This window comes from Genypterus blacodes, unplaced genomic scaffold, assembly GCF_046128005.1.
Source record: "Genypterus blacodes isolate CSIRO-AG114 ecotype Tasmania unplaced genomic scaffold, CSIRO-AGI_Gbla_v1 ptg000099l_1, whole genome shotgun sequence".
Lineage (NCBI taxonomy): Eukaryota > Metazoa > Chordata > Actinopteri > Ophidiiformes > Ophidiidae > Genypterus > Genypterus blacodes.
This window is the reverse complement of record NW_027466903.1, coordinates 1,615,342-1,640,182: the sequence shown is the minus strand read 5'-3', so window position 1 is coordinate 1,640,182 and position 24,841 is coordinate 1,615,342. Positions and strand designations below refer to the sequence as shown.

Here is a 24,841-nt window from a genome sequence, read left to right as displayed (position 1 = left end):
CCGCAGAGGGCACACGGCGGCTCAAACGGCCCCATTGTTACACTGGTTTATCTTGTCCTACAACAAATCGGTTAAAAGCCACTTCTCCGCGCGTCACAAATATCAAACTATTAAATAAATAAGACTCCTCTGAGAGCGCCAGATGCTTTTAGAAGAAATCACTCAAAAAACATTCTGCCTGTGCTACAATGTCTACAGTCAAAGTCTCCACAGGTACTGCAGTAAAACTACTAACACCAAAGAGGAACATAATTTTTTAGAATACAGGTTGTTATTTAGGTTTTGAGTGTAACTAAGTAGCAAGGTAACAAAGTGGTTGCCATGGTATATCTGGGGAGGTAACTCCATTACTTCCTATAGTGAGGAAACAGATCAATTCCACAATCAATAATGAATATGAAAATGAAGCTGACATCTGTGTGATATGTGAGTGAATCAGTGGACCGTTAGGCTGGTTTGGTTCAAACTGAGGGTTTTCAGATTCCTCCTGATACTGTGCTGATCAGTTTTGTGTCCCAATATAAAATTATTGACCACTGTTACTTCTGCTCCTTGGGTCCTGTCTAATAACTGATAGCAATCACATGAAAAGTTCATTTCCCAGCCTGCACTGGAAACAAATGCACAAAGGCATCGGGCCAAACTTTGATCTGACGGTAATAAACACACGGAGCTGAATTAAATCCCAGCTCCACATTTCCTCCCAGAGAGAAAGAAGTAATTTGATCATGTGGTCAGACTCCAACCGTCATACCGACAGCGGACAATAAATCCATTTAAATGCAAATCAAACACACCCAGAGTGCAATTGACTTCATCTGAAACAGGGCTCATTGGAATGTGACGCACGACTCATCAGCTTGATTCAGCTTCACTGAAACAACAGGACAAGATGAACCCGTCAGCCCATCGACCAATCAGCTGAATGATGACAAATTTGATTTAAAAACTAATCATTTAGCTCGCAGCCAAACGAACCAAAGCATTGCTATTTAAAGCTTCACAAAAGTGGAGATGTGTCGGATTTTGGCTATGAGATTGTTTATGACTTATTCCCATTTCCATTATGTTGAGAAATAACTAGAGATGATGGTTTTAAAACTTTCAGGAGTCAAGAAGAAGTACGTACAACTATTACTGTAGACTGTGTAGTACTATGGACTATGAATTACAAAATTTATTACCGCTCCACCACCAGGCTGAGCAGAACCAGAACCTACTGGCCCACCAAGCTTCACTTCTTTCTTCTTCCTCTCCACATTATTACATGAAGTCCTCACAGCAAACAAACCAGCAGGCTGAAGTGAAGCATCAGGAGGCTTCCAGCTCTGAATTTTGCTTCTGCGACATCAGCAGCAGAGAGGAGACGTTGCTATAGAGACATGTGACAGTCAGACAGCAGCGGCTCTCCCCCAACAGGAGCAGAAAACACACACTGACTCTGACAACAAACAAACAAACAACAGACACACACTTCATTTGTGGTTCAGCTCTGCTTTCATAAACACACCCTCAAAGTACACTGGAATATGTACTAATATTTGACATAGTACACAAGTTAAAGTGTCAGCACAGGACTGTGATTGTAACTGAGTTCTTCTCTGCTGTGGGATTCATACTTGATCAGTACTAATGTGGAGAGAAGTTGGAGGTTTTCCAGTGAACCACAACGCAACCTGCTCTCTCTCGGGCCTGGTGGCCATGAAAGGAACTGCAGCTTCAAACATTTCAGATTTGGCTTCATCACTGGTGTTTGGATTTCTGTGTGTGTGTGTGTGTGTGTGTGTGTGTGTGTGTGCTCTTTGTGGCTGCATCTGTCTGCCACTATTGTTTGCTGGAGTCCATCTGCTGGCCTGTAGCTCCACCCCTCCCCCCGACACTGTCCCCTCAACAGCCAAAAATCTCTCTCGCTCTCTCTCTCTCTACCCCCTCCGCCCCCTCCCCCATGGCTCAGTTCTGAAGTCTCGTTGGCTGTAAAAGAGGAAAATACAGCTGATTATGGCCTCAAACGAGTTTTACCAAAAGGGTAAAACTAACTGACACTAACTGTGACACCTCAGTGACTGTACAAACTTCATGAGGTCGCCGTTAAACACTCCTTTTCAACCTCACGTCTCACCAGATGTCTGTAATCCCTGATAATCCAACATGTTAAACGCTCGCCGGCCCTGCAGTCACAGTGAGCAGGGACCCTCACGCCAGTTGGACTCCTCAGACCCCCTCAGGTCCTGGACTTACTTGGATATCTCAGACCCCCTCAGGTCCTGGTCAAAGTGCTCTCAGGCACCCTCAGGTAATAGTCTCAGTGCTCCCAGACCCCCTCAGGTCCTGGACTTAGTTGTACTTCTCAGACCGCTCAGGTCCTGGTCTTACTGCTCTCAGACGCCCTCAGGTCCTGGTGTCAGTTAGACTCCTCAGACCCCCTCAGGTCCTGGTCTCAATTGGACTCCTCAGACTACCCCCCCCCCCCCCCCCCCCCCCCCCACCCCAGGTCCTGGTCTAAGTGCTCTCAGACCCCTGCAGAGTAATGGCAGCTTCTCGTTCCCTGCCCTCTTACTTTTCCTTCTTTCAGTCTGATTTTGGAACTTCAGCCTGGAATGTGAACGTAACTTCAAGGAATAATCGATTGACTGAACTGACTAAATTAATGGTTGGCTGTCTTCCTAAATATGTTCTTGCTCACACACAGAGAGGCTTTTCTTGCCGTGTTTCACTCCTCATTATGGTCGATTAGGTGATGAGATGATCCGTGGAGGCAGCGGCCGCTCCGATGTTCCTCGGCTTAATAAAGACTTTGACCTTTGTGCGGTTTGTGACTGTTAGCACGCTTGGTCAATAATCTCTGCGTGAGACACTTGGCTCAGCAAATAAATGTCTTCATCACGGCAGAGAACCACGTTTTTCCTGCACAGAGGTTCTCATCACTTGTGCTGCAGCTTTGATTTGGTTAAGCTTCAGATACATACTGACAGATATTTCGACCACGGCCAAAAGATTAAAGGTCTCCTACAAATCACCAAACACGGGAGGAAAGAGGAAATAGGGTGAAATTCATACAGATAGTTGCAAAGCTCAGGACATTAGTGACTGATCCCTTCCTGTTTACATCTGAAAACAAACGTGAAAATTTTGATGGGCCCTCTTCATCAACACAAAACCTTCCAGGGTACTTTGGCAAGTTCCACAGTGATCCTACAATCCTACAACTCTAGAATCCCAATCAAGAACAACGGCCAGGATCTTTTCAACATGAAGACACCAGAGGCCGACGTTCATGTCCACATTCACGTTACGGAAACAAACATTAAATATTTATGATCTATAACTTCTTCAAGTGACCCTAGAAGCTCCCCGAAGACCTATAAAAGCTGTTTAGTAATCATTAGAAGCTATTAAAGACCATCACAACCTTTTACGTGACCCTTTGAACCTCCTCTAGGATCCGACGAGCACAGACCTGAAAGATGCTCCAACTTATAAACAAACAACCTAAATTTTCCTGAAAATCATAACATTTGGTGAAATGCTGGCATATCACTAAAACCAAGACATGTGATTTGTGTGTCTGCATGTAAACAAAGAGGTCTGATGGACGATCAGTCGGGGAGAAGCAGTGGAACATCTGCTGTCTCTCTGCAGACATTTGAGAACTTCCTGTAGTCGCCCAGGGGGCTTTAGAGGGACAAAGGGAGGTTCTAAACCACCCCACCCCCCCTTGCCACCGCTCCGGGCAAACACATGAAGGACACACACGCGCAAGTGTCATCAGGAGAACCGTAACGTCCAGGTCACGCCTGCATGCATTAGAGGAACTCTTCAGTCTTTACATCTCTTCCCTCATTCTGTCTCATCTCCTTTGTTACCTTCTTTCTTTCTACCTCATACCTTCTTATCAGCATTCTCAACTTTCCTCTTTCTAGTTCATCCTGTTGTCTCTCTTGATTTCTTTCCATCTCTCTGTTTTCTTGAGTAATTCCTGTTTTTCATTTGGCTTTAAATGAACTTTTCTCCTCTTGCATCCTTCTTTCATCTCTTATTCACCCTTTCCTCCTCCCTTGCTTTCTTCCATGATGAGAATGTGAAAACATTTGAGTCTAGTACTTTAACTCTAAATACTTAACTTTCACTTTCACTTTTAGAGGTACTTTTCCACTCAGGTACTTGACTTAGATGTAATGAAAGTACTGTGTGTACCGCTAACCTAGTTTGTCGTGATTGGTCCACTTTAATCACCGCGGCCTTAACGAGAGGCCTTAACGAGCCCGTTATAACGAGCTCGGCTCTTCTCTCCGCTCCATTATTGCTCCAGCAATCACTTCAAATTAGATCCACCAGTCGATATGATGAGTCGATATTTAATTTGCTCATAGCAGGTGGTGATTCAGTCCGAGACGTGTTGGGTCCACACATCACGCCGAGGCCTTCACACACACACACACACACACGCCCACCGGCACGTGCACACACCAACACACACACCCAAACACAGAGTCAGTTTGATCCATTTACTCTTCACTCAATGTGACAAAACTAAACAGCTGCATCATCTTTCTGGGTTTTGATTCCCTATTTGATTCTTGCCTTCTGCAAAATTGAGTGGATTGGGTGGATTTTTAAACATGAATCCAATCTTAATTTTGATCCATTGTGTCTAAGTGAAGGTGTGGCCTCATGTTGGAGTTAAAAGAAAGATCAGGAGGTCAGCGGGTCATGAAGGGCCAGTGTAAATATTACTTATTAAATCTGCCTTTCAAGTGACAGGTGAATCTATGAGTTTAAAGTTTATATTTCATAATTTTCAAAACTTTTTTATAATTTGGGCAGTTTTGTTCTGTGTATTATGAAAATAACTTGTTTTGGTCTTTGCAGACTTCTTGTTCCAGTCATTTCCAGGCCCTGGTGGATGCTGGGACGGGCTGTGAGACAGATATGGGCGGGGGAGGGATAAGCGACGAGGGGCAGCAAGCTGGTTAACAGTCACTTTTTTGGGTATTAGGACACTCGCTGGGAAAATCCTCCTGAGGATCATTTAACAGCTTGGCTCTGCGTGTTAGGATGTTCCGGATTGATCTGGCTCTTTGGTGGAGTCTAATCACGCCTCAGGGAGGAACAGAGACGCCTCCTCTTCATCACTCGCTCAGAGGAAGACCTCAGCAACAGCTCAGAGACGTCTACTCCAACACACAGAGAAGAGGTCTGCTGCCGACAGGCAACGACGATGTCAATAACTCAAACTCTGATACTGACACGGGCACAAATACTCAATATGTACTGAACAAACACGGAGCATTATAACTTTATACAGGACACAGCAGGACAAAGTCTCCTATCTTTGTTGTTACCTCTCGGGTTCCAACTTTCTTCCTTCTGGAAGGTGACTGGACACCGTTCAAAGTGTCCGAATCACTGCCGTGCCAATGAAACTCAACTGTGTCCATTTACAAGTTCAACCGACATCAGCCTGGATTACTCGACACAATCACACACCATCATAGCACCCAGAGGTCATTTGAGTTTCTGCTGGGGGGAAACGTCTGCAAAAAGAAGACCGACTTCCTGTGTGTCAATAACTTGCAGCTCAGAACATAAAGAGGAGAAGTTAGCAGTTAGCTAGTCTTTAGCCTCTTCCTGTTGTCACTAACACTTCCTTTCACCACGGCATGAATGAGTCTATAAAACACCAGCATTGTGTGTGTGTGTTGGTTTTATACATTAGTCCATGTCTTTATTGGGACAAACATGCCCATAATTCTAATATCTAACAGCACAGAGAGAGCTACATCAACTTTAACTTCACACAACTTCAAGAGTTCCCAAAAGCGTCCCAGAGTTCCTGCAACATTCCCAGAGTTCCTGTGGAGCTGAGCTGAACTGAATCTGAGGCCTCAGCATCAGCAGCTGATTCTCATGGTTTCAGATCCACGTCACGCTGCAGTAAATCCGTCGTCTTCATCCAGCCGAAGCTTTAACAAATGCTAACAAACAACAGGAAGCCTCGGGGGGAGCAACGCTGGCGTGCTATCACAGCTGGACTCATCCCAGCCGGCACGGGAATATCGCCGTCTATTTGTCATCTGTAATCTAATGGATACGAGCAGGAACGTCTCGGGAAACTCAAGCATCCAGGTGGTTGTGTGTGTGTGTGCGTGCATGTGTGTGCATGTGTGTGTGTGTGTGTGTGTGTGTGCTTCATTCTGTATGCATTGCTTTTCACACTGGGGAAATGTCTAAGCAGAGTGCTGTTAGTTTCAGAGAAACAGATTACTTCACTGCAGTATTCACTGTCAACTCATTCAAAAATACTTTTACACCAACACTGACTGTTTAGTTTCTAAATCGTCATGGTAACAGATGTATTTACAGGTGAAGAATATGCTCTCCAACTCAAGCAGAAAAGCTGTTTAATTTGACTGTTTTTCCTCACTGCCATAAAATTAAAACATACACTGAAGCTCATATTTGTCTTCATTATTAACTTAGTTAATTTAGTTAGTTTCCTTCACTTTGTGAGTTTGTGAAACTTTTTGACCAAACCCCCCCCCAGGTTGCAGGTGAGGCTGAACTCTGATTGGTCGTCTCTGATTTGTTGAGTTGGAATTTTCCTGTTAACGTAATTTTCTTAAATTTCCAGGATCTTGGGAGTAAAATGTGGAACTACACTGTGGACAGTCACAAGTAAACTATGACATCACCTCCACAGACCAACCTGATTGGCTAGTGCAGCCTCGCGGCCTTCAGGTTACAGAGATAGGCAGAATAATCTACGCAGATCTGTTCTGTGGAGAGTTCCTCTATCTATTGGCGCCTGTGTGTTGGACCGTGAGTTTGTGAGTGTGAGTGAGTGTGTGTGTGTGTGTGTGTGTGTGTCTGCTGGGTTTATTTGTGTATTCCTGCTGCTCGCCGCCGGCTGTTGTTCTCACTGACAAATGCCTAAAATGCAAATATTAGTCTTTTGAGTCCCCAGGATAGAGATCAGCTCGCTCACAGCAATTCTGACGGCATGTGAATGAGTGTTTTCGCTTCCCACCTCCTGAAAGCAGCTAAATGAAAACAAATGGAGTCTGTGTCCTTATTTACAGCCCCAGCATCTGTTCACCACACACACAAGCGCCTGTCTGCCGCTCCCTTGTTAGCCTTCGGACCAAGCTTTCCTTCAAGAGCTGCGTTTGTTTGGAAAACTGCTGGAATTAGATCTGCCAGAGGCTCACGGGAGCCACAGCGCCACCTGGCTGCCATCCTGCTGCTCTGACCTGAACCCTCAACACCAACTCACACTGACACAAACAAGCCATACAGGACCCACCAGATATGTTTATCTTTCATTGTAGATAGAAAATATGACTTCATCATTGTGTCACTATGAAGCACTACAGCTCTCTGGGAGATGTAACACTCTGTATCTACGCTCTGTATGTTCCTCCATTCATCAGGCTGAAGAAGTACAGATAAAAACTACAACATGGCAGCTGTGTTCCTGCTGGAAAGGAGTCCAACACGACAAATCTCAAAATGACAGACAATCTGCCTCACACATTCACTTGACATCCTGCAGCTCCAGGGAAGCCCTGGACGCTCACGTGCAATGACTACTTGCACTTTCACTTTCGCTGTGTGTGTGTGGTACAAACATGTGGCCCAGGAGAGAGGCGTTTTGTTGTGAGTAATGACTGAGTTTGTGTGTGCTTGCGTCGTTTCCAGACACATGGATTTGGACGCTCATTCTGCCCTCCAGGACCTGCAGACTCTGCCCGCCTGGAATGAAACGCATCCAATCCCCACCCTCGAACTCCGAACCAGATGACTCAGCTCATCGCCAACCTAACAGCCATTTCATTAGACGCAGGTAATTGAAATTTGGTTTGTGCTGCAGCACGTGCAGCAGATACGTTGGTGTGTAAACAGAATCTATCACAGGCCGATTGTCTCAGCAGGAAAAGCAAAGACACACGCCTGAATGCTACGACATGCCAACACCTCGTTTCTCCTGCGCTGTTAGCTTTGTGACTACGTGTTGTAAATTACTGCTCTAAGCCAAACTGTTTGGATCTAAATAAACCATGTGTGTATTCAGAGCAGCGCCCCCCTTTGGCTGGAATGGAAATGTCCAGTCTGTCCCTCAGGTTGGTGTTTGTGTATCTAGAGTTCGTCTTCCAGGTCTGTGGACCCTTGAAATCATAATGATGCTAAGGCCTTCTCACATCTATGTTCTTCTTCTTCTTCACGACGGATAGAGATCCATGACAACCTACAGAGGGTTCAGGGTCAAAGGTCATAGTTACTATAGGATAGAGATCCATGACAAACTACAGCGGGTTCAGGGTCAAAGGTCATAGTTACTATAGGATAGAGATCCATGACAACCTGCAGAGGGTTTAGGGTCAAAGGTCATAGTTACTATAGGATAGAGATCCATGACAACCTGCAGAGGGTTCAGGGTCAAAGGTCATAGTTACTATAGGATAGAGATCCATGACAAACTACAGCGGGTTCAGGGTCAAAGGTCATAGTTACTATAGGATAGAGATCCATGACAACCTACAGAGGGTTCAGGGTCAAAGGTCATAGTTACTATAGGATAGAGATCCATGACAACCTACAGAGCGTAGACCGTCAAAAATCATGGGGCCCTCCGCAATCAGGTGTGGTGGCCAAGTGGTAAGGCATCGGTCTCATAAACCGAAGATCACGGGTTCAAGCCCTGTCCGTGCCTCACAGGTGCATGCTTTTTCGGGCCTGTTTATGTTAACAACAGAGTGAGGAACTACATTTCCCCTCGGGATTAATCAAGTATTTCATCTTCGATAAGGATCCAGGACGACATACAGAGGGATAGGGGTCAGAGGTCATCATATTAGTATCTAACTAAACTTATGGCTTCATGTAGAGGAGCTTTTGGAGGATTTAAAATGTGATCCATAAGGGTCCATTTAAAGACCTACAGACCTGAAGAGAAGCACAAACATCTACACCATGACACAACTTACAGAGGAACACACAGAGAGTTCAGAGGTGAATTATTTCCCCTCGTAAAATTGTAAGTATAAGGTGGAAAGTGTGGTGTGATTAAATGCTTCATGGAGCAGATGAAACCTGGGTGTCCTGAACGAAGACGAGGGAGAGGAGGAGAGTAAATGTTGAGCCGTGACGGTTTGAGTCCAGCAGTGGCACCGTGTGAGGAAAAGTGACTGAGTGAAAACAGCATTTTCACTGCATTACATCACGCTCTGTTAGAGCTCCTGTCAGCCTCTCTGCCTCCATCAACACCTATAATATCACCATTTATAACAGCATTCAGCTCCTCCATGCTGTCTTGCTTTTCCTTACTCTGTACATTCGTCTATACGCTCCGCTGGAAGGTTTTGGACGGGAATAAAGGAGCTGCAGCCTTTTGTGCTGGTTCAGTTTTCTAATAAGAGTAATTCCTTCAGGCTTTGATCGTTTTCCGTGTAATGTTCCAGGACGAAATGTTCCACAGGCTTCCAATTTTCACACTCATTTCTACCGAAAAACCAATTTTCTCAGCCAGTCGCACTCTTACATTAAATATCCTTCAAACTGAACTCCTTGTTTGTCGGGTTCCAAACAAAGAAATCAGAAAATGTTGATGACGCAGATAAAATTGTTTTTCTCAAAAGAGCCATTTGTTTTGTTTGCAGGACAGATCTGTGCTCATCCAGAGCAGCACAGAGACATTCTGACTGTCACTGGGACTGCTGAGGTTCATGATGCCGAGGCCTCACGCACTTCCTGTTCCTGCTTTTGATGAAAATCTCTGTGTGAACACAGTAAAGTAGCTCATCCTTCACAATGACTGAACTCATCTGTTAGAACCTGACATCTAATAATGCAGATACTGGTGGAAGCTGCTTTGTAAATGTGACTCTGTTTGATGTCACGCACCACCAATGTGTCCACAAATGCTCCAACATACAGGAAAACAGCATGAGTGAGCCCATCACAGCATCAATGAGCTCTGGCTGCTGCTCTGGCTGCTGCTCTGGTCTCTCTGCAACTTTGAGTTACAATCACTCAGCTCAGAAATCAAATTATTACACAAACACGTTGCACATGTGAAGTAGGATCACAACTTATGAATCAACACCATGACTGAGCAGCTCATTCTTGCCCTCAACGCTTGTTGGCCTCTAAAACACACACGCACACGCACGCACACACACGCACACACACACACGCTCTGTGTCACAGTGACTAATGCTGCAGGCTGCCTCCCCTCCCCCACCATCAGCCCTGATGAATGTGTGCACCTTCATTTGGACATGATTACATGAATATGAAATGCAGATTGTGTCCCAAACCCCCCACAGTCTCACACAGACACACACACTCTCTGCTTGATGTGGAAGTTGTCCTGTACTGTAGTAACAAACTGTTTAAATTCCAACAGGGTGGGCATTTTTCTATGCCAACTAAGTATTGAACATTTTATGTAGACTTTTTTCTAAATTTCTAAGATTCTGATCCATTCCAGAAGAGATACAATGAAACCACTACAACAGGGATCAAACTTTACCACACACACACACACACACACACACACACACACACACACCCAGCCCCCGCGTGGCAGCTGGAACGTCACCATTATGACCCCAGTCCCCTTCCTGTTACACCTCTAAATCATGTGCACTTTTATCTGCAGCCTTCCACAGAACGTTCCTCCAGCTGCATCCTTGTCTGTCCATCATTACTGTAACCGGGGTCAAAGGTCAAACAAGGAGCAGGAAGACGCACCTTCACTTTTCAATACACATTCTATTAGAATTTTACATTATTTAGTTTGACATTTTATATCATTTCATAAGAGAAAAAAGTCACTCTGATAAAGATCGACTCTGTAAAGGTCACACACACACACACACACACACACACACACACACACACACAGAGTGATAATGTCAAATACATTTTTAGCTGAAGTCACAGTGTTGATATGATCAGTTCTTCCTGAAATGGAGTTATCTAATCTAAATGAATAGCGAATGTTCCTCTGCTCTCACACACTTTGAACAATCAAACTCAATGAGGAGCTCAAGCATCAATCAGGGAAAACTCCTGATATTAAAAAAGACTTCTCAAATGAATAAATTACAAATAAACAACCCAATAAAACTCAATTATCTGTTATCTCTTAATAAAATAAATGTAATTAAATCAAAGGCCATGATGTGTTTACAATTTCACTTCTAGGCAATAGGTGTGAAAACATAAACTACAATAGAAACAAAGTACAAAATAGTAATGACACAATTTCAGGGTCACTACATATTATGTTAATTCACTTCAGGCCTTCAGTGTTAACGTGCTTAACGTGTCACATACGTGCAGAGAGAGGAATCACAGCAGGACTCACTAACATGTGTGTGTGCAGGACCTCGTGCTGCGTTTGCTGCCGTCATTTTTCATTTGAAAACGTAAACCTTTCAAATGAATTCCCCATTATTGCTCTCACTTATCAGCCGCCACAGAGACTGAAACAAAGATGTGGACAAATGCTGAAAAGTAATTAAAAATAAATGAGTTTGGACAGAAGCGCTCCAGAGAAGGAGATAAACTGGACACGGGCCGTTAGCTACTTCCTGTTTACGCTTTACAGGCGTCGTCACACTGAACGAACACATCAACCCCAAATATTCAACCTGCTGCTGTGATTAATAACCACCATGTGTCCAGGCGAAGTAAGCACCTACTCTACACTGCTCTATATCTGCTCTACGTATATCCAACTGAGGGCTGAGATCTTTCCTTCTTTCTGTCTTCTTCTCTTTCTTCTCCTCCTTTTTGTTCCTTTCTTTCTTCCTTTCTCCATTTCTGAATATGTGAAAATCCCCAAAATTAGAGACATGAGCTTCTTCCTACCTGACAGCAAACACACTCCTTTACTTTGTGTGTGTGTGTGTGTGTGTGTGTGTGTGTGTGTGTGTGTGTGTGTGTGTGTGTGTGTGTGCGCGTGTGTCTGTGTGCGCGCGTTTAATGAAAAATAACGAGTTCACTCGGAGCTTGTTAGCTTCAGCTTCCAGTGCAGCTCGAGCTCACAGGGGGAGAGAGGAAAGCAAACGAGCAAAGAAACCTGCACAGTTTGTTCCACTTCTTAAAGCCAGGCCGGTTTCCGTAGCAACCTGCCAAATATAACAGACTGCATAAAAATAAAGACACGCAGACGCTGAGCTGACACAAAGGAGCAGAGCACCGAGCCAAAGTTTGCTGCTCCACAACAATACAGACCACGCCCCTCTAACTGGAGCTCATACCTCCACCAAGGACAAACTCTGCTCTCATGTCTGACCGTTCTGCCATCACACGCTGATTAGGCACAACCATCACACGGCCGTATTGATGACATTGTTGACATTGATCAATATCCACAACTTTGTTAAATATGTGCCCTAACTCTTACTGTTACTTCCTCTTCCTTATCATCATCTGTCCTTCTTTCCTCTCATCTTCCCTCCCTCTCTTTCCCTGCTCTCTCCCCTCCCTCTCTTCCTGCTGCTGTGGTGCATTCATGTGCAGCCATATAAGTTGGAACAATGGCTTCTCTAATCTAAAGATGCTTCACCGTCTGGTTCCAGAGTTTTCGCAGTGATAAAGCACATTCACCCTTTTATCTCTCCTCTCCTCCATCACCACGCACTCCTCCTCCTCCTCCCTCTCTTCCCCTCTCTCTCTCTCTTCCTCTTCATCCTGTCTCTGCCTTTCACACATCACTCAAAGCGACCTTGCCGACAAAAAAACAAATTAAAGTCCCGTTTATTATGCGCGGCTCTTTGTTAGTGCCTGAGCGGCTGACTGGCAGCACCCCCCCCCCCCCCCCTCCACCCGCCCCACCCCCACCCAACACACAACAACTACATTTAACCCTGTAAAGTCCCACACGCTGCTGTCATAAATAAAAGTGGGTTTGTAGAACAAGTGGAGGAAATATGAAAAAGTTCAATTTATAAGTCTGTCTGTCTGTCTGTCTGTCTGTCTGTCTGTCTGTCTCTCTCCGCCTGTCTCTCTCTCTCTCTCCCACATCATCACTTACACATACAGAAGCGTTGACTTACGGGTCAACATATCCCAGCAGAAAGAGCAGGAGGACGATGGGTAATATTTTTAGGTGCGTGAGTCACAGACATCTGACAGACATCTCTCTCTCTCTCTCTCTCTCTCTCTCTCTCTCTCTCTCTCTCTCTCTCTCTCTCTCTCTCTCTCTCTCTCTCTCTCTCTCTCTCTCTCTCTCTCTCTCTCTCTCTCTCTCTCTCTCTCTCTCTCTCTCTCTCTCTCTCTCTCTCTCTCTCTCTCTCTCTCTCTCCGTCTCTCTCATTTGCTCTCTCTGTTTGTCTTCTTGCTGTTTTGTGCTCTGAGCATTAATTACAGATGTGAGGAGCAGTGGCTGTTTTCCTCTGTGACTGAGCTCCAGCTGCACTTCAAAGCTCCCACTTCCCACTTTTCCTCTCCTGTATGGAGGCAGAAACGTCCAAAACTTTGAAGCTGATGAGGAAGGAGGCCATGCTGGCAGGAGGAGGAGTCAAAATGAAGGCTGAGAGCATCTCTGGAGAAAAACTTCCAGCTCATCAAAGCACAGAGACTCGTCTCACTGAATCTGCTGGTAGAGACGCCAGGATACCACAGCTTCAGCCAGAGCGTCATCCAGAGCTTCAGACCGAGCTTCAACCAAAGATTCAAATTGAGTTTTAATCAACACTCTAGCCAACGGTTGGACTAGCACTTCATCTAGAGCTTCAACCAGAGCTTCAGCCAACAGCATGATGCTGAACTAAATTCTGATCCCATTTCTTCTACAGGTGTTGGGTTTCATTGGTTTCAGTGTTCTGAAGCTTGAGCAGCAGCAGCAGCAGCGGTAAACACAGCTGAAGAAGAGAGAGCAAACTGTGTGCTCAGTGCTTCCAGAGCCAATGTTTGTGTCAGCGCCGCTTTGATTAAAGGGATTTCCAAAGATTATTTTCCCCACAAACTAGAGCAGCATTATCAGCGTTGGAGCAGCCACGCCTGGAGCCGCACCGCAGATCTGTGGCCCGCATCAGATCTTGGAGGAGAGGAGGGATTAGACGTGCAGAGGCGTCGACCTGACAGCTCAGCGCGGCTTAGCAGCTGAGAGATCCGAGACGCCACCGTTATCCTGCCCAATATCTGGACCTGGGATCCGGGAAAGTGGGGAGGGGGGGTTATGCTGCACTTTAGGCTTCAGCTTCTAGGCCTTGGTCCGGCAACAGTATGAAGAATTATGTGTAAGAAAATACACACAACGCAACTTTCTTCAGCAGTCTTCCTCTTATCATCATCACAAGAGTTGCACCATTTTGTATTTTTCAACTTCCTGTTACGCAGCAGCAGATTTTGTTTGAAGTTTTTACAGTGATGTAAGAGTGGGAAACAGTCTCAGTTTTCTCCATGGAAACAGGTTTGCACCACCCGGATGTGACATAACGGAGAACTCGCGCAGTCCTGGATCTTCCTCTCCTGTTCCGCTCTCCATCCTCTCCTCTGAGTCCTGGTAAAAGGAGGACGAGGAGGAGGAGAAGACGTTCTGTAAACCAGGACAGCAAGTCCCAGGCCGCAGCACAAACAAGGCCATGGGTGTGCTCCATCTGAAGCCTCCCTAAAGGTCAGACTGACCACAAACGCACCTAACAAACTAGATCCAACTTACTTCATATCAGCCTGTTCTTCCTGTTTACAAACGTACAAAATACCTCAAAGAAGTGAAAATGTTCCTAGTTCAGCTGTAAATGTAATCCCTGATATTCCCAGACAGCATCAGTCAGAATGTGAAGCTGCTCATGTGTCACTATGTGGATCTGCTGGAGATTGAACATGTGATAGTCCAATAACAGACTAAGGGACGTGTTTGGAATCCAGGATGGAAAGAGAAGCACTTCCTGTTACGTGGTGGCTCGACCTTGGAAACACAGTGTTTCCATTGGCACCAGCGTGGCACCCATCTCACTCCTGTTTCCTCCTCCAGTATGGGACTTCCTGAAGGATCCACAGTGACAGTAAGGTGGTTGTATACACTTCAGTTTAAGGATGTCGTGTTCTTTCTTCATCACATAAAAGCTCAAGCAATTGGAATTCAAGGTTCTGGACGAGGAGTCAAGACACGTATAGGGCCTGATGCTGACCGCAGGAGAGCGATTACTGCTCGCCAAGTACAAGATGCCTCCATAACAAAGACTAATCAGACTGACGTGAGACTTTCCTCTTTGTTTGTGCCTTCACATAATTGACCTCCTTCTCTGCTCAGGTCTGTTTAGCTCGGAGAGGCCATTGTTTGTTCCCGGAACGGAAGAAAGACACACACACACACACACACACACACACACACACAGAGGCAACAAAAAGCCAATCAGTGAGTATGAAAAGAGGCCTGAGCAGCAGCTGCTGCGCAGAGACACAAACATTCCTCCTGTTCGCACAAAGAACAAACGGGACAAAAGCTCCTTTTCCTACATTCTAACCAGCAAATCAAAAGAATTCCTCTTCACACATTCAGCACATTTACACTAATATCACTAACACTAATTACCGGGAATCTTTTTCTCTGCTCGTGCTAACATACACTTACTGACGTATAAGTAGAAGTACCACAACAGCTTCATAGTCCATTAACACTCCTACAGTCTAATGTTTACTGGAGTAACCACCAATATACTCCGATACAATGGACTGATAAATGTGATTAGAGATTTGACTTCTCTCTCTTGAAGTGTGTGTGTGTGTGTGAACTGAAGACATTCTGGATGTTGCTGTCATGGTAACCGTCACCATAGTCTCCCATTAAAGCGAGCTGAGCTGTGGTGGTCGGAGTGTTTGATGATAAAGTGAGTCCCTCTGTCAGCCTGATGCTGCTGACCGAAGCCTCGGCCATCAGGAAGGTTCTCCCATCTTCTACTGACGGACCAAACATCGCTCTGATCCACATCAGCAAATACAACTTCATCTGCCTCAATTCATCTTCAGCCATGTTTACATTTTACACACCTGCCTTTATAACATACACACAAAAATCCTCATTAGTTGCAACCCGACCAGAGTATAAGTAACTAATTATTTAAGCTGCTGTTAGCTGATTTTCTCAATCCTGTAATTGATTGGAACTGAATCAATCACCCTAAAGACTAAAACTAATCCTGATTAAAGTCCTAAATCCAAATCCTAAACATTAAACACACCCGTAAAGACCTACAACAGAGAGCAATGATAATCTGAGAACACACACAATGACTGCTGCTCACACACACACACACAGGTGAGTGCACTGTGATCAAATGTGTTGCTATGATACCGGCATGAGAGACAGTGAGGAAGTTCATTAAAGCCGAGGCTTGAATGAAGAAGAGAGAAGAACAGCACACACACACACGTCCATTACATTGGTGCCCGCCTCGTATTACGGTTAAGTACAGTGTGACTGACTAACGTGTACCCGTGTTTCACCCGTGCTGTACCTCTACTTCACTGGAACCAAAGCCAAAGTCCACAGCAAACTAACTGTAATGTTCTATATTGTTTAATGCTGTAACCTAGGAGACCAACATTGCGCACATATTCTACATTTTTGAAGCTGAAACCTAAAATAAGAAGGCAAATTTTAGTATTATGAACGAACAAGCAGCTTGTTACGCTCTGATCAGGACCTGGAGACAGGATGTGACTCTTTCCTGAGAAGAACAGAGCCGAACGCCTTGAGACAGGAAGTATAAGACGATGAATAAGTCAGGAGACTCCACCAGCTGAGATGACGGGAAGAACAGGCCCAAACTTCAGTCAGTAAAGGTGAGGTGAAGACTGTTTGAGACAATCATTTGTGGAGCTGAAGGAGGCAGCATGGGAAGCATCTTTGCTGGTTCCCAATGTGGCCCCAGCAGCAGCAGCATGAGTGAAAACATGGCGTCTTTGTGATTTAGGTTCATTTCACTGCTGCTGGTGTGAGTCCAGAGAAGCAAACACCCCCATAAATATCATCTTATATAATCCATGATAATCAGAAATACTCCCACAGAGGAGCATCAGGCTGAACTTTGTAAATACCAAACCAATACCATCGACTGGGACGAGGCACCGCACCGACGGTATTTGAGAGGAAACGTATCGATGTGCGTGAAAGCGTGACAATTAACAGCAGCTCTGCGTGAAATCGAGCGGCGATGTGGAGCGAGAGCCACAAAGGCTGAGACGCTACACGGCTCCTCACTTATTACAGCCAGTTAACGGCTTCTTCTTCTGCTGCTGCTGCTGCACCAGGGGCTCTCACACTCAGCTCAGCCTTTACAGGATTCTTCTTCTGTTGCTTACAGACTGAGCATGGGGGATTTGCTACCCGAGTTTTTCTAGTTTGGTGTTTGTGTTGTTAGTTGTTCATTTTCCAGAAGGTATCTACAATGAATCTATGTACATTTTTTGAAATTTATGCAGAACATTTTAAATATATTTTTCTACTCGGGTGGGAAAAATAAAGTGGGGAAAAAAATAAAGAAACACTCTAATGCTCTAGAGATGAGAATGACACATAAGAGTGATCGACGACATGCTAGATTGGATGAAGACAGAAGGAAAGAATAATACAACTTAAATATTAAAGCTTTTGACAAACCAGTAAGTTATGATGTCAGCAGTTTATGTAGCAGGTGAATTATGAGCTTTAGAGAAAAGTGCCGATTTATAGCTCCTCCTTTTCCTCCTCCTGCTCCTCCTCTTCCCCCTTCCCCTCCTCCTGCTCCTCTGCCCCCCCCCCCCTCCTCCTCCAGATGAAGGAGTGCTGTGGGTAGCATGGTGCTGTAGCAGTCAACACAGGTTAATTCATGGTCGTCTCTTCTCTCGCTTCACCTGCCAGCACGGCTACATCAGCACTTTCCACTGCGTGCTGGAATCCACCGTTTGCTGCTCGGTAATGAGGAGCCTTCATCCTTGATGATCCAAGGCCCGCAGACTGGAGCCTGCAGCAGGTGCTCTCATACCTGTTCACCAGCATGCACCGCCCCCTCAACCCCCCACTATTGGTTATAAATCGATATGCAGGTGCAACTCTGTATTGGAGCTTCTCAGGCTCTCAGCTGAAGAACTACATCCAGCATCATCTGCACACACAAACAACAACATTACAACCCTGTCACTTCCTCATGCGTCAGGCGCAGGGCCTATCAATCATCCTGTACTGATTTTACATAACAAATGATGATCTCAATCAACGGCCAAGAACATCTCTCACGTACACAGACACACACACACACACACGGGGTGGCCAAAAGAAGCCCTAAGAATAATCATCAATATTTTAATACAAAAACACAAATGTTCACATCTGCGTCACAGATTGTTTTGTTTCCAGATTTCTTCTATGGTTTCTGAACGTTGCGGTTTGCTAAATAGGACATCGCCCCCCAGTGGACACGTGAATGTCTGCTCGAGTACCGAGGAACGCCCTGGAGAACGTCTCCCATGTATGCCTGTGTGGAGAAGCTTAACAGCAGGAGTCTCACTTCCTGTGGAGGGATGTGACCCAAAACATCCTCCACATCTGATGTCACGTCTTCATCTACAGACAGACTCTTCTTCCTCGTTGAAAAGAGTCAGGAGGCTGAGAGGTCAAATAAGCAGCTGAACCGTAGGAGGAAACGCTGTGAGCATGTCTTCTTTTATGTGATTCCCTCACAGAACAAAATCTCCCTCCATGGGAGCAGCGTCGTCCCTCAGGAGGATCCAGCACAGGTTTGCTGCCATGTTGCTCTTAATTAAACCCTACAAGCCTTCCAGGAATCATTAGAAAGTCTGAGGACAGAAGAAGACGACAGGACTCACTGAGGCCTGAGCCGCAGCAGGATCAGGACCAGAGCCAGCAGAGTTTAAGCAGAAGATCTCTGATTTTCATGCATGAGAGGTGATTGATTGATAAGTTCTGAGCTGGGTTTATTCGTCCCAGGAAGAAATACTCCAAAATACCAATATTACCAGCAGGTAGATGAACAGCGTGCTGGACTCACAACTTATCAATCAACCATGCATCAGCATTATATCCAAACTTTTAAAAAATGTTGTTGAGGTCAGACAGACCTTAAGTTTAGTTTCTCAGACCAAATAAGCAATCTACAGATATTGATTTCTGATGCTCTGCAGCCTCAATGATCAATAACCAAAAAATGATTGAACTGACATCGGTTTCTATTGATCGGGCTTTAGAATCTAGAGTAAATATCAGCAGCTTGGTCTGGTGGAGGCTCCAGCAGGCCGTGGAGGTGATGGAGGAACTGGTTTAGATGTAGAGTTCGTCCTCAGGAGCAGGAGAGCTATGAGCGACTCCACAGGGATCGCTGCCCCACCGCTACAACTTGCTTCGAAAAAGCCGGAATTAGACCAGCAGAAATCTCTTGGCTGTGATCTGCCCTGCAGGGGGCTGTAACGGGCCGCGGTGGGATTAATGGGCCTTTGGTCGGAGATGCCGAGAAAGTTCAGCTGCTCTGTCCTGTGGGTGGAGCCGTAGCAGCCATGACATGGAACGCTGCTACCTTTCCCCACTCAGATCACAATGAGTGATCTGACAGATGAATGGATAAATGTCTTAAACCTTCATTGTGGTCGAGTGATCCGCTAGCAACTTTACAAAATGTAGCAATGTTCAGGAAGACACGTTCTTCTTCTACTATCTGTCCTTACAACACCCTGCATGTATATCTGCACTACATTCTCTCAACTTCACGTTATGAAGCGACATCACACAAGCTGCAGACTGATGAGAGAAGGCACTCGGAAGTTAGATTTTTGTCTATAATCCCTCAGTCTTGTTTAATTTTTCACAGCCAATGTGAGGCCTGAAAGCTTCAAATCCCTTTTCTTTCCCTCCTCTTCCCTCTCTTCTCTTCGTCTGCCCTCCTTTTCTTTCTTTGCCTCCTCTAATCTGGAGATAGGAGGCTTCCTGGACACTGACTGTGACACTTTGCTCCTTAATGGTTCCACTCGTTACCTCTGAGCTCTTCTTCTGCATCTAAAAAATAAAAGCCCTTAATGAGGGAGGCATATACACAGAGAGAGAGGAAGCAGTAGGCGTATCCATGGTTACACATGCTGCCTTTGAACACATTTTACTACTGACACTAGGAATCTTTCTCGTAAACTCAACACGGCTGAAGCACTGTGAACATCTGGACAAGCACATGAAAATATTTGGAGACTTTGACACTGAAAGAAGCGTTTCAGTCTCTATTGATGGACCGTAGAGCTCGATAAAGAGCCCTGCAAAACACTAAACGTAGCAGGAGCATGGAGCCCAATGAGAGGAAGAGGAACTGCTTCTCTCTGCTGTGCCAGCGTGACGCAACACCCAGCAAGTGGAGCAGAATGAAACGCACTCAATCAACCTGTGATTTCAGAAGGTGAGGACGCCAACTCATGCTCATCATCTTCAGACTCCCTGCTGTTTAGCTTCGTCTTTATTTACTTCAAGAACTCTGGTGTGTAATTAGCAGCACAATTGCTTTTTTCTCCATTTCCTTTCAGGAAAAACATTCTGGCCACACACACAGACACTTTATTCACTGTGAGCTACAGTGACTTAAAGAGCCAAACCTCTGAGGGAAGCCATTCCTGTGAGAAATAAAGATGAATCAGTATCTAAAGATGTTTGGCAAAGTTGGGCTTTTATTTTGGCGGGCCACCTTACAGTTACCACATGTGTAAGCAGCATCACACACTTGTAAGATCAGGTTGTTCTCTGTCCTTCACTGTTTGGATGATTCAGATTATCTAGCTATTCTGCCTTATTAAAACTAAATCCTCTGCATTCATGTTTGTTAAATCACAAATTGCGAACAGGAACTCACAAAACGTCTCCTAGCAACTGTCACTCTGGTTTCCTGAGATGACACAACAGGAAATAAAATCATATTCATTCTTTTCACTTTTGAGACTAATTTATCTAACAACACGGTGGACTTCAGCGTCGTCTCACACTAATCTGACTCCAGTCATCCTCAGGTCATTTATCAGCTTTATACTGTATAAACTGGACATTTGAATCCATATGTCTCTGAAGTGAACAAAGGGCCTCTAAGGTTCCTTAGCCTGTGACCATGAAATGACCTCCACATTATCACTGCAATAAACAAACATGCAATTATCTGATTTACTGCTGAAATGATTTGGCAAATCATTGATTTGTTGAGCTGCACAAAATCAATCAATGCCTATTTACGTGTTTGATTTATGATTTTTTTTTGGTGATGTATCCAGTAAAAATCCCCAAACGTTGCTTGTTCCAGAGGGTCACACATGAGGATTTTCTACTTTTCACAGTTTGTGTTGTTAATGTTGGTCTGATGACATAAAGTTTAAGGGATCGTCATGGTGAAATTTATATTTCATTTGTCGGTAGACTAAAGAACTCAATCAGTTTGAAACTTTTAAAGTAATTCTGGAGCCAAAAACCACTGAGATGTTGCAGCTTGTGAAAAAGTCAGATTAGCTGCTTTTGGGATGAAACCTCTTTGTGTGACTTGTGACACATATGTAGACCAGGTTACACACTGATGAATGAAACTAAGACTGACTGGTGAAACAACCATCAGTTTGAGCTTTAATCAGGTTTAATCTAACAACAACAAAAACACCTGTGATTCAATCCTTTACTTCCACCTAAACTAAATGACACTTACAACAGTTACAACAATTACTTTGGGACTTGTTAAAATCATGTTTCGTTTGTTTATTGTGTAATAAACAAATGCAGCTGAGGTGAACTGTTGGTTTTATCTGTAATAGTTAAATCATTAATGTGTGTCCCAATCTCATTTAATGCAACAAAAGCAGTTTATACATGAATGATTAGTTCTTTATCTTTAGTCCTGTTTAGATCTCAAGCTTCCCTTTGTCCATTATGACACAAACTGCTATGCACCTAAATCACAACCACAGTCTGTGATAACTGTCCTTCAATCCTCACTAAAACAACAATAAAAATATACAGTATGTTCCTATCTTTCCTGACACACATCATACACACACTCTTTCCTCCACAGTTAACATCAGTAAATATGTTTCCATACACATCTTAAGCTTCATATAAAGTTTAACAAAAGGTCCCATAGTGTGGCTTTTTGCAATAAGACAAAATGCTCTCAATCTACATCTGCATCTCAGCTATCAGACAGACTTAGTCGACATGCACTCAGTACTAACAGAGTCCAAACTAGACCCTTTGCTTCTACCAAAGCTTCATTCTTAGTGTATTGTTAGGCCCTGTTTCCTACATAAACCTCCACCTCAGGGCCTCTGGTCTCCGTCACACTGTGACCATGAAATGACCTCCATCTCATTCTGACAAGCAGACCTGAGCACACGTTCAATAACCTGCTCCTCTCTGCTTCCAGGTGATGACAGTGTTCACTCTGCACCTCTTTAAAGTTCAAGTTGATTTTCATGAAAGTAAATAATGACTTAAAGTGGACTTGGTCTAAGCTTATCACCCAATCCTTCCTGTAGAGCAGAAGTGATGCCTGATTCAGGCCCAAAACGTCTTCAGGAGGTAAACACACCACCAGTAGTTCATCTCTGCGCTGTGAGAGTAAAGGTCACATTTTCTGCTAAAAACAGAGGAAATCAGGATGTGTGTAGTGATTAAAAGCATCTCAGTGCAGTGCTGACTGGGCTCTCTGTCTCCTCCCTGCCTCCCCTCCCCCCTCTGACCAAAAACAGCATCAAAGCAATCAAAATGGTAATGTTAGGCATGAATGGGGCCCATCCCCCCCTCTCCATCCTCCTCCTGCTCTAAACTCTGCAGACTTTTCTCCGTCTCTCCATGTTGGAGGGGAGGAAACCACCCCCTCGCCTCTCAAAATGGAAGCTTCCACTACCAAAGTGAGGAGCTGTGCAAGGAAAGAAAACACCACAACACCAAACAGCAAAAGCAGCAGGTTACAGGGCAAAACGGAATCAAACTACCAACACAGAGAATAAATGGGAAAGAATGCTTGTGTGTGTGTGCGTGTGTGTGGTGTGTGAGTTTGCTAGCTTTAACAATCAAGGCTTGGTCAGCTGCATTCCTCTAGAATTGGAAACGGCAGTGTGGAGCAGAGGAAAACAGGCCTCCCACAAGGGAAGAGAGCAGAAATAAAGTAGAGAAATGGGAAATATGGCTAAATTCCCCGGATGTGTGGAAGTTGTTTGCTGGGACCGAGCAGCGGGGCAGCCGGAGGAGCTGGCCGCGGTGCTGAACGCCTCCTCCGGCTGCTGCTGCTCGCTTCCCCCGCTGACAAGCACCTGCTCCGGCTCAGACTCACCCGGGCCGAGCCGCGCTAAAGGGCCCGAGTGAATGTAGGACTCAGTTTGGGTCTTAGAAGAGAAGATAGTCAAAAAGTGAAAGCGTAATGGTGGACCAATCAGAATGCGCCGTAGAGGTCACGTGATCTGGAAGAAATAACACCACCGGACTAAGTGTAAAGTAACAAAACGAGGCGATTTGAGGGCGTAAAGGGGCGATAATAGCGACTAAACCCCGCTATGGAAGCTGGGGGTAGCCGGTGAAACTTCCACCGCGATGGTGCCAAAAAGTGCGAGGCAGCGAGTTAATGCGAGCCGTCGCTTTCACAGCCCCAACCCCACTCTCCAGAAACATGTCGACCTACTCAAAATGGACGCTCAAATTTTTTTTCCAACATTTCACCAGACACAAGTTTGAGTGTCGAAACGAGCTCGCGGAAGCTCCTCGCGATCCGCCCGGCGCCCCTCTGCATCGGCACGGCTCGGTTCGGCCCAAAAAACAGCCACTCGGAGCCTGAACGCCTCACAAAGCACACATGATGGAGCTACTTGTATCTCGCTCCGGGCTGTTATTCTTGTTTGCCTATCGAGTGTCTAAGCTTCCATCCTACAGTCACACACACATAAACACAACTCTGTCACAATCTGACATTTATCAAACTTAACGATGGAACACGATAGGCTTTTATTCCAGCAAAGTCACCGTGATGTTCGAGCCCAAAGAAGAGATTGATGCTGATAAAGTTTCACACACACTCCCAGCACACACACACACACACCGAATCCAGCCTCACCGTGAGGAAAACACGACGTTTACCTGCAGCTCCTGCTTCATCCGTGCAACTAGTTTGCGAGGCCGAACGGCTAAATTAGAAAAGTGTCTCAAGTTTGGTGTGAGAGGGGGAACAAAGCGGCGAGCATCTGCGGCCACTCTGCTCAGTTTCTCCCCTCATAAATATGCAGGTCGCGTCCTGATCGCCACACAGCAGCAGCAGCTCCGCATTATCGCTCCGGCTTCTTGTTGCTAAGAAAAGAGCCACGAACGCCCCAATAAAGCTTTCAAAGTGCCGAGCAAAGTGACCACTCGAGCACTTGGAAGTGGCCGTTGTGTCGCCACGCAGAACCGCTAGCAGACTCGCTCCATGTCGCATAGTTCTCTCACACCATCATCATCATCTCCTCCTCTGCTGCTCCTCACTTGCTCCCGACAGCGAGAAGGCAAGAAAATAACACGATGTTTCACTTACCTGATGACATTGGATTTCTACTTTCAGCGCCTCTTGTAGGCCTTGTAGTTCCATGTTCCGGCTCGAAAATCACTTTTCTCGCACTTTCGACGCGGCCGAGACGAAGTTTGAGTGAATTAAATGTTTTTTTAAGCGACAACAACAATTGAAAGAAGAACTACTCAGGCTGCAAAGCAAGTTCTCGCTTCTTTTACAGCCCAGGACTCATCACCCACTTTCCGCCCGCATGAAAAGTGCTCCAAACCCGGCTGAGAGAACTCAACCCCCGGTCAGGTCCTCGCCAAAAAGCGGCTAAACGTCGAGGCGTCGCACCGATACGCGGC

The 24,841-nt window shown here is 45.2% G+C and overlaps 1 protein-coding gene and 1 non-coding gene across 2 annotated transcripts in view; one reads left to right on the top strand and one right to left on the bottom strand.

The window, feature by feature from the left end:
• phf21b (PHD finger protein 21B) overlaps window positions 1-24,690 on the bottom strand; it is a 42,928-nt gene extending 18,238 nt beyond the window's left edge. Inside the window, exon 1 of the mRNA XM_076159703.1 lies at window positions 24,519-24,690. Coding sequence (XP_076015818.1) covers window positions 24,519-24,572 — 54 coding nt within the window. The 5' untranslated portion in view covers window positions 24,573-24,690. The remainder of the gene's footprint in view (window positions 1-24,518) is intronic.
• On the top strand, window positions 8,639-8,710 carry trnam-cau (transfer RNA methionine (anticodon CAU)). Its single transcript has one exon. It is a non-coding gene; the product is annotated as a tRNA-Met (tRNA).
• Window positions 24,691-24,841: the final 151 nt, after the last annotated feature.